The sequence below is a fragment of the Hirundo rustica genome, chromosome 19 (genome assembly GCF_015227805.2).
Source record: "Hirundo rustica isolate bHirRus1 chromosome 19, bHirRus1.pri.v3, whole genome shotgun sequence".
NCBI classification, from domain to species: domain Eukaryota; kingdom Metazoa; phylum Chordata; class Aves; order Passeriformes; family Hirundinidae; genus Hirundo; species Hirundo rustica.
In genome coordinates this window covers 1,460,627-1,470,553 of record NC_053468.1, presented here as the reverse complement: position 1 = coordinate 1,470,553, position 9,927 = coordinate 1,460,627, and the positions used below count along the sequence as shown (strand labels likewise).

Genomic DNA, 9,927 nt, shown 5'->3' with positions numbered 1-9,927 from the left:
GCGCCCCGGCGGCTCTATAAAGGGGCTCGGACGCCCCGTCCGGCGCGGCGGCGGCGGCGGCGGGGGGGCGGCGGCGGCGCGGATTGGCCGCGGCGGGCGGTGACGTGTGCGCGCGGTGCATAAGGCTGCGGCGGCGGCGGCGCCGGGATCATGCGGAGCCCCTGCGCGGCCGGACGGCGGGGCCGCCCCTGTGCCCCGCGCCCTCCGCCCGGCCCGCCCGCCCCGGGCCCTGCGCTCCGCCGCCGCCGGGCCATGCCACGCCGCGCCCGCTCGCCGGGGACACGGGCGGCCGCCGCGGGTAGCGATGCGCGGGGGTAGGTAGGACGGACCGACGGACGGACGGACGGACGGACGGAGCCGGGCGCGACGGTGCCGCCGAGACGTCGAGGGAGAGAGAGAGAGAGAGAGAGAGAGAGAGAGAAAAGAGAGCGAGCGGCGGAGCGAGGAGCGGCGGAGCGTGTCCCCGTCCCCGCGTGTCCCCATCCCCGCGTCAGGGCGATGTCGCCGCGGCAGCAGCCACAGCCCGTCTGACCGCCACCGCCTCTCCATGTCCCGGCTCGTTATTTATTATTATTATTATTATTGTTGTTGTTGTTATTTTTTTTTTTCCTCCTTTGATTTCTCATCGGGAAAAGCACTTTGACTCCTGACTGCTCTACCTCAGACCTTAGAAAAACTCATCACGCTCGCTTTTTGGCGGCTTCATTTTTAAATTTTTTTTTTTAATTTTTATTTTTTCTGAGCGCCGATCTTTATAGCCGTTATTGTTTTATTGTTACTAATATAATTAATATTATTATTATTATTATTATTATCCGCGTGGTTGGTAGCGGCCGGGATCTTGCGGCTGTGTCGAAGCGCTGGGCAGTGGGGGATCTCCTGTGCACCCCTCCTAAGACACTCGAACGAAGATTTTTCTTCTTCCTCCCTTTCTTTTTCTCCTCCTTCACTTCTCCAAGGCTTTTAAACCATACATTCACAAAAACAAGAAAAAATAAGAGAGAGATAAAACAAAACAAAAAAACCTTCGCCGGTGTTGTCGTCTTTCTGAAAGAAAGAAAAAAAAAAAAAAAAAAAAAAGGAATTGTTTTTATTTTTTTTTTTTTTCCTTGATACCTGGGAAACCGCTGCCCCCTCAGAACTAACCAAAGACAATGGTTCACTGTGCAGGCTGCAAAAGGCCGATCTTGGACCGGTTTTTGTTGAATGTACTGGACAGGGCTTGGCATGTGAAGTGTGTTCAGTGCTGCGAATGTAAATGCAATTTGACAGAGAAATGCTTTTCGCGAGAAGGCAAGCTTTACTGCAAAAACGACTTCTTTCGGTGAGTACCGGCCTCCGCCTGCCCCCGCCGCTCCTCTCCATTCGTTTTTCACCTCCATTTTTTTCCCCTAATTTTCGTTGTTTTCCCCCGTTGTCAGCGGGACCCAGGCGAACATCTCAGACCGCGGCTCTTTCCGCCGCTGGTCTCGGGGAGCGCGGACGGGCGGGGGTCGCGCCCGGCGCCGGGCCCGTTGATGCCGCCGCTCTCCGCGTCCTCCGGCCGAGCTCGAGTTGCCCAAAGTTCTGTCCAAACTATGGAGCGGCGGGGCGGTGCGGGCCGGGGGAGCGCGGGCCGGGCCCGGTGCAGCGGAGCGGGGCTGACCCGGCCGGGGCTCTCCGCGGCCGGAGCCCGGCGCTGTTGCCGGAGCCGCCCGGCGGGCAAGGCCCGGTGCGGCCGCTCCGCGGGCCCGGCGCATCCCGTCCACCGGAGCCAGGCCGGCCCGAGGGCAGCGACCCTCCGCCGGTGCGTGGATGGATGGACGGACGGACGGAGGGGGAAGCGGGGATGGACGCTCGCTCGCCGCCGCTCTCCCCCGCGCATCCCGGCCCGCAGCGGCGCCGGCATCAATCCCGGGCTCGGAGCGGCCGCCGCTGCCCCGCCGGGTCCCGCCGCCGCACACCGGCGCCGAGGCAAGGACCGGCCCGGGGCCAGGGTGGCCGCGGAGCCCCCGCCGCACACCGGCACAACGCCCGGCTCGGCCCGGCCCGGCGGAGCGCGGCCCCGGGCCCCGCCGCCGCTTCTCCCTGGGCACGGGGCCCGGCGCTGCTCCGGGCTCCGCCGCTTCTCCCCGGGAATGGGCTCGGCACCGCTCCGGTCCCGGTCCCGGAGCCCCGCGGGGCTGAGCGGGGCACGGGAGGCCTCCGGCCCCGCAGTCCCCCGGCTCCCCGCGCCGGCCTTGCCCGCAGCGGCGGCTCCTCCGGCCGGAGCGCGGCCGAGGCCGGTACCGACGAGCAGATCGCGTAGAATTTGTGCGAGCCGTTTGTCAGAGCGCCCTCAATGCCGGTGTCGGGGCGCGGGGACACCCGGGCAGCGCAGCCCCGCGCCCGCTGCCCGGGCCGGCTTTGATTTTTATTTTTAAAATCTGTAATATCGGGAAGAGAGAGCGCTCTGCAGGGATGCCGTATTTCATTTAATCCCGTTTCGCACGGCCGAGCAGAGCGTGCGGAGGCCGCGGCTCGGGGCCCGCGGCCGGCGGGCGCTGCTGACCGCTGCCCGGCCTCTCTCCGCAGGTGTTTCGGGACCAAGTGCGCGGGCTGTGCCCAGGGCATCTCCCCCAGCGACCTGGTCCGCAGGGCGCGGAGCAAAGTGTTCCACTTGAACTGTTTTACGTGTATGATGTGTAACAAGCAACTCTCCACCGGCGAGGAGCTCTACATCATAGACGAGAACAAGTTTGTCTGCAAAGAAGATTACCTAAATAACAGCAATACTGCCAAAGAAAACAGCCTGCATTCAGGTGAGGGAGCGCGGCCGGCGCGGTGAGGGCGGGGATGCGCTCAGCACCGGCTGCTCCTTGGGATGAGACGCTCCTCTCCTTCCTCCTCCTTTCTTCTGTTCTTTCTCCTGTCTTCTCCTTTCTCCTGTCCCTTCTCTTCTTCATCCTCTCTCTTCTCCCTTCACTCTCCTATCCCTTTCTTTTCCTCTCCTTCTTGTCTTTTTTTTTTTTTTTTTTTTTTTTTTTTTTTTTTTTTTTTTTTTAATTCTTCTTCTTCTTCTTCCCTTTTCCCTCTCCCTTCTTTCTCCTCTCTCCCGGTCCTACCGCGGCCCGTCCCTCGCGGTCGAGCATGACCCGCGTTTGTTCTCCCGCAGCCACCACCGGCAGTGACCCCAGCCTGTCCCCCGACTCTCAAGACCCCTCCCAGGACGACGCCAAGGACTCGGAAAGCGCCAACGTGTCCGACAAGGAGACGGGGAGCAACGAAAACGACGACCAGAACCTGGGGGCCAAGCGGCGGGGACCCCGCACCACCATCAAAGCCAAACAGCTAGAGACTCTGAAAGCCGCCTTCGCGGCCACCCCAAAACCCACCCGGCACATCAGGGAGCAGCTGGCACAGGAGACCGGCCTCAACATGCGGGTCATCCAGGTACCGCCGCCTCCGGGCACCGGGCGCGGCTCCGGGGGATGCGGGGGCGTGGAGGGGCCGGTGCCCGGCACTCTCCGCACGGCGGGGCGCGGGGGAGCCCGGCCGGCCTTTGAAATCGTTATTACCGAGAGCTCCCGGGGCCTCCGGGTTCCCCAACCCCGGCCGGTCGGCGGGGACAGAGCCGCGGATTTATTCGTAAAAGTCCTAAAGAAGCTGCAAGCAGTATGGAAATTAACAACCAGAAATGTGAGGGGTTAATGGGTAAATAAGAATGCCAACGCGCTGGAATTATTAAAAGGTTTATAAACCCGCAGCGCTGGGGTAATGGGGGGTTAAAGGACCATTACAGACGAGGTTAGATTGGAGAGGCTCAGTGTGAGGGTAATTAGCAGCAATCTTGTCAGAGTAATAAGAATTAACTCAATCATTCTTGACCCGCAGTCGGTGGGGAGCGGGACCGCCGTCACGCGTGGGTTCGGCCGCGCTTGGAGCGCGGCTCGGGCGAGAGAGCCCGGGAGAGGGGAAAAGCGCAGCCCCGGGATGGGGATGGAGGGGACGGGGAGAGCGGGGCGGCGGCGGCGCCTCTCGGGCTCCCGCAGCGGAACCCGCGGCTCCCGTGACCGGCGCCTCTCCCGCCGCCCCCCAGGTGTGGTTCCAGAACCGGCGCTCCAAGGAGCGGCGGATGAAGCAGCTGAGCGCGCTGGGCGCCCGGCGACACGCGTTCTTCCGCAGCCCGCGCAGGATGCGGCCGCTCGTGGACCGGCTGGAGCCCGGCGAGCTCATCCCCAACGGGCCCTTCTCCTTCTACGGAGGTGGGTACCGCTGCCCCCGCGCTGCCTCGCTCCGTGCCGGGCTCCTGCCTCGGCTCCGGCCGCCGTCCCTCCCGGATGCCCGGGAATGCCACCGCGGGACTCCCCGCAGCCGGGAGCGGCCGTCGCCGCCGCGCTGCCGCCGCGATCCCGGCGCTTTCGGGAGCACCGCTACGTGTCGGTGTCCCCGCTGCTCTGCGGGAAGGGGGTCCCGGGGATGCCGGAGCCCGGCCAGCCCGCTCACGCGTTTCCCCTCGGGTCCGTGGGTGACACCGGAGCCCCCCCGGCCGCACCGCCCCGGGAGCGCGCCCGCGTCGTTCCCGCTCGGGTACCTGCCCGCCTGTTACCTTCCCTCTGTCTTTCTTTGTCCGCCAGATTATCAGAGCGAGTATTACGGCCCTGGAAGCAATTACGATTTCTTCCCGCAAGGACCGCCTTCGTCTCAAGCGCAGACCCCCGTGGATCTCCCGTTCGTGCCCTCCTCGGGGCCGTCAGGGACCCCGCTGGGGGCCATGGACCACCCCCTGCCTGGACATCACCCCTCGAGTGAGGCTCAGCGCTTCACCGACATCATGTCGCATCCCCCGGGAGACTCGCCCAGCCCCGAACCCAACCTGCCCGGGCCCTTGCACTCCATGTCCGCGGAAGTTTTTGGCCCCAGCCCCCCATTTTCGTCGATATCCGTCAACGGTGGTGCTAACTACGGCAATCACTTGTCCCACCCTCCAGAGATGAACGAAGCGGCTGTGTGGTAGCTTTAAAACAAACTGGGTCTAAGTAAGTGATGATCATCTAGTCTGCTTATTGTTATGGTGTACAGAAATGAATTCATATAACATCTCTCCCGCCCTAAGACAATTTTACCTTGGGAACGAACTGAATCCAATCGCTCCAAGGCAAGCTTTGCTCTAGACCAGGACAATCTCCATGTTATGGTTGTATCAAACAAGCGAGGGGACTTTTTTTGTACCATTGACAAAGAAACTGGGGAAGCTGTACAGTAAAAGTGCTGCCATTCCGTAGGATGGCCTAAGTTTGATTACCCTGTTGGATGTCATCCTAAGAGCCACAATCCTTAGAAACTTCTCGTTTAAAAAAAAAAAAAAATTTAAAAAAATAATTGAATGAAGGAGAGGTCAAAGAAAAGGGGAAAAAAAAGCTTCAAGAACTCTCTATAGCGTTCCCGGTTAAGGATGGTTCTGGCATTATGAATCTGTTTGTTCATTTTTGTCTCTCAGAAAGTTCGACAGCAAGAAACTCTTTTTAGCTTCAGCCATTTCAGCCTGCTGACGATCAGGTGGGACAACTTTTCCTTTTTCCTTTTTTTTTTTTTTTTTCTTTTCTGTTTCTTTTCAGTTGTTTTAGTTTGGTTTTTTTTGTTGTTTTCCAAAAATAGCAAATACTAAATGTTAAAGCCCTCAGCACCAACTCTTCTACCTTCACAAAGCTACACGTACAAAACCTCCTCATCATAGCAAAGGTCACCACCCAGACCTCTAACGAAAATGACTTGAAAAAACAAACAAACAAAAAGTATTCTACCTTCACAGAGAGAGAAAAGCTAAACAAAAAGACTCTATTGAACTAAAAACAGTCAACTGTTTACGTCTAATGTTAAATTCAGGAGCTCAATGTTTTACTAATAAATCCTGTTTTAGAAAAACCTCTTGTTCAAAAGCAAAAGATTTTGAGCAGCCAACCAAAATAGTTCATTTTCTTTTCTGTAGATGTTCTAACAGATTGCAGGGCTTGTGGTTCACTGTGCTAGTTTGTAAAAGGTGTTGTTTACAGAAGGCAAAGAAAAAAAAAACCCACAAAACCCAGACAGTTGCCAAATAAAGTAAATATATAGCACAAATACTGTAAGGTGCTTTGCACCAGCAACCCGAGAAGGTGTTTAAAAAGTGTTACAAGGTTATAAAGAAAAAAAAAGAAAAAAAAAAAAGACAAACAAACATCTTTGCTAATTTTTAGTCCTGTTGAACATTCATGGAATTGTTAATATGACTTATATAGACCCACACAGGTTTTATTTTTGTGTCTTTAAAATAAAAGTCCAAAATATTTAAATTTTATGGTCAAATATGCAGTCAACAGCTGCTACTTTTTTCTTTATATATTAAATTTCTCATATGTCTTTTATTGTTCTAATGAACCTAAGCTTGTGTGACCTCCAGTGCATATTAGACCATTCACTGTATGAAAGAAAACATGTTGGATAAAATTTGTGCGTTTTTAATAAAATTAGAAAATCTGATGTTTAGATAACTTGTGTTTCATTTGATGTTTTAAGCCATTTTTAGAAATTGATTCTCTTGAGTAAAAATAGCCTTGAGAAGGGAGGATCCACTCTGCTGCTGATCCTGGGCAGCTCTTTGGCTCTGGTGGAAGTCTAAGCCCTGGTGTTGATGCAGACAGCGGCCAGAGGCAGCTCCAGCCTTTCTTTCCATCTCCAGACTCAGTTGCTGAAGTCCAAATACCCTGTACCACTGCATTTTAAATTTTAAATTTCAGAAATAATCTGGTTTTTTCAATATCTTTGGTTATTCATGCTCTGTGCTAAGAGAGGACATTTGAAATGCTGATTTTATGCATAAACAAAAATGTGTTGTAAAAGTGAAATGCTTGCAAAGATACGGTTTGCAATTGATCCAGTTTTAGTTGATTCTCCAAAGGTAATTTTACTCTTTTTTTTTTTTTTTTTTTTTTATCTTTTTTTTTTTTTTTTTTTTCCTCCTAATTGGATGGTTTGGACACAGCATAACCTCAATGTCCTGAAAGTAATTTTAATCCTTTTTTCTTAGAGCTGAGGCAGAGTCAATGCTTTGACGGCGATTGGTCGTTCTGAAGTTCTCTAAAGGGCAGCGGGGGAGGATATTTTGCTTTGCCCTCGCTACAGCCCCATTCTTTTGGAGAAAAATGAAACAAAAAAAAATCCTGGAGCCTTGCGAAATGCCAGATTTCCCATTTTAATTATCAACAGTGGCAGAATCGTGAATATTCAGTTCTTCAAAAGCCAAAGTCCCGCTGCCCCCGAGAGGACTCGGAGCTGTGTGAGGGACAAAGAGTCAGGTTCGGTTCTGCAGGCTCTGGTTTGAATGTTCCACCTGCTGGGTTAATGGAGAGGGAAGAGCTGGGATTGCATCTCCTCCTTCCTCTCGACTCACCGGGGCTTGGGCTGGCTTCTCTTTTATTTGATGTAGACACAGAATTTTATGCTAAACCCCAGACTTCCCCATTCCCAGTGATTCTATTATTTCTCTCTTTGGACTGGGGGTGGGAAAAGAACCAACTCCAAATGCTTTTAAGTTGTATAGTTTGTAATTTTCAATGGTGATTTTTGATTTTGTTCACTACCTAATTTCTATGCCCAGCAGAGGGGCCACATAGATGAAGCAATAGTTCACTTTAAACACAAAATGTCTTATATAATAACAATATAAAGATAAAAAACTATCTGCAAGGGATCTGTTAGTGTTTCTAAAGAAAATAATTCATGCTTTATTAAATACAGGGGAGACTTCTTAAACTCCTGGACTCCGTGTCTAACTCATTTGTTTGTCTTTTGTGCTATTGCCATGTTTTGTTGCTCTGGTTTGCATTTATATCAGCGGAGGAATGGGTGATTTATTTATTCCAAACTTCTACTTATCTGGGAAATACAAATACTGCTGTTTGTGCTGCTGGGCTGGGCTGCTGCTTTATTGTTGAATCAGTGATTTAAAATGAGGATTTTGCCAAATAGGTTTGTTTTGGAGGAAATTTTGAGGGGTTTATTTTTTTCTTTCTCTCTCTCTCTCTTTCTTTTGGTCCGTGTACAGTTTATTCTGTGTTCATTTAGGCAGTGACACGGCTCAGTTTAGCTCAGTGTTAGGCTCAGTTTGGGCCAGTGTTGGGCTCCTTTTAGGTCAGTTTAGGTTGTAAAAAGGAGAGTTTGTCTTTTTGTGATGCTCCCGTCGCTTCCTTGGGGCTTTGCTGGGTTTGAGGGAGCCCAGGAGCCGTTCCCATGGCCGAGGCTGAGCCCCAGCCCCGTGGAGATTGGAATTCTGCACTCCTCAGAGCGAGCTCGGTGCGTCTGAAGCCCCTAATCCAGCAACAATTGCACAGTCAAGACTCCTTTTGAAAGTATTGTCACACTGGGTTCTTGTAAGTCCTTGTTTACAAGAGCATTTCCATTGACTCCGGCAGTGCTGCCGTGAATGGAGGGATGGATGGATGGATGGAGGGATGGATGGAGGGATGGATGGATGGACGGAAGGCTGTGGGAGAAGGGCCTGGAGGGATCCCAGGATCCTGCGCTGCCTCTGTGGTGCAGTGCCCGGCTCAGTGTCCGTGCAAGGCCTCCCCACGAGGCTTTTGGGAAGTAACTGCTCTCTTTTGATCTCTCCTGCCTCTCCTGCCGCTGTTAACGTGACCTCGGGGCCGTGTCCCAGCTGAGGGCAGCCGGGTGACGCTGCCCCTGCCCCGCCTGGCCGCTCTCCTGGCTTGGGGTGGCCAGGGACGCTCGGCCGTGGAAGGTGCCAGGCTGAAGATCTGTGCACAGCCACATGTCAGACCCGCTCCAGCCCCCAGGAAAAGGCTTCCAGGCACATCCTGTGAGTACCAGCCGTGTGCAGCTGCTCTGCGTCAAGGGGGTTTTGCAGGATGATCCAAGTCTGTAAAATGCCGTGGGTTTCCAGCAGCCTTGGGCCCAAATGTCCCACACTGTCCCCACCGAGGCTCCTCTCTGCCCATTCCCTCTCTCCCCAGGCTCTGCTGGGATCTGATTGCTTAGGGATGGAAAGGGATTGGGGAAGATCTGAATCCCAGGAGAAAGGATGTATTTAAATGATGATTTGTAGACAAATATTTTAATGCCCATACCCAGGTGCTGAGCAATACAAATTTATAACTAAATATCATTTTAAAATATCATTGACATACTTTTGCCATCCTGGGAAGTGGCAGATATTGCAGTGTCCTCTTAGAAATGGTTCCTTTTGCTATAATCTGGATTTTTTTATCTTGTGGTTAAGCTTTGCATGTTCTTAAAATATGAAATTGAAGCATTTGCAATCTCCCTAATAGATAAATTCATATTTACTAAGTTTAAACAATTGATACAAATCCTCCTGTGCTGGTGAGCTGGGAGCAAGGAATTGTAATGCTGGAGCAGGTTTTGGAAGGTCCTTTCTTTGTCTCTGCCATGGCCCTGGGGTGCTCAGCGTTCCTCATGCCAACAAAACATCCATGAAGTTATAAATTAAATTAGTGGGTCCCTTAAAATATATTTTGACTATAAATCTGGGATTTGTTTATTTGTTGATAGTACTCGTGGTTTAGCTACAGAGCGTGGGCTCGTGCTTGGAAAGCAGAGTTTGGTGTGGCTCAGAGAGTTGTTCACTCATTAAGTGCAGAATTGTGACACAGGAATAGGGGAGGAAATGTGGCCTTGTGGTGAGCATAAACACTAAATCTAAATTGTGGTTGTGGGGTGTTCTTGGGGTGCTTTTAGGGTGTCCCTGCAGGGCTGTCCCTGTTCCCGTTGGCACAGGGATCCCAGCTGTTGTTTCTGTGGTTTTGTTGTGGGAGCATCCCTTGGTGACGCTGCTGGGACAAGAGGGTGCCTGGGCTCTCTTACAGCTTCTGCTCCAGGATGTCACCAAATTCAGGGACAGCTCTGCCTGGGTGCCATTTGGGCACTGTTCACAGTTTGTAAGAATTAGGG

At 52.9% G+C, this 9,927-nt stretch overlaps 1 protein-coding gene across 1 annotated transcript; it reads left to right on the top strand.

Annotated features, from left to right (window-relative positions):
* The first annotated feature begins 328 nt into the window (after positions 1-328).
* LHX1 (LIM homeobox 1) lies at positions 329-6,740 on the top strand. The gene is made up of 5 exons (XM_040082455.2): positions 329-1,324; positions 2,554-2,780; positions 3,134-3,411; positions 4,058-4,223; positions 4,596-6,740. Exons 1-5 carry the CDS (start codon positions 1,155-1,157, stop codon positions 4,973-4,975), a joined length of 1,221 nt encoding a protein of 406 aa, XP_039938389.1. The 5' UTR covers positions 329-1,154; the 3' UTR covers positions 4,976-6,740.
* Positions 6,741-9,927: the final 3,187 nt, after the last annotated feature.

Excerpts from the sequence above, each read along its gene's own strand:
- LHX1 (XM_040082455.2), top strand. The coding sequence starts at position 1,155 with ATGGTTCACTGTGCAGGCTGCAAAAGGCCGATCTTGGACCGGTTTTTG. Across the intron at positions 1,325-2,553 it reads TGCAAAAACGACTTCTTTCG|GTGTTTCGGGACCAAGTGCG; the intron begins GTGAGTACCGGC and ends CTCTCTCCGCAG. Across the intron at positions 4,224-4,595 it reads GCCCTTCTCCTTCTACGGAG|ATTATCAGAGCGAGTATTAC; the intron begins GTGGGTACCGCT and ends TTTGTCCGCCAG.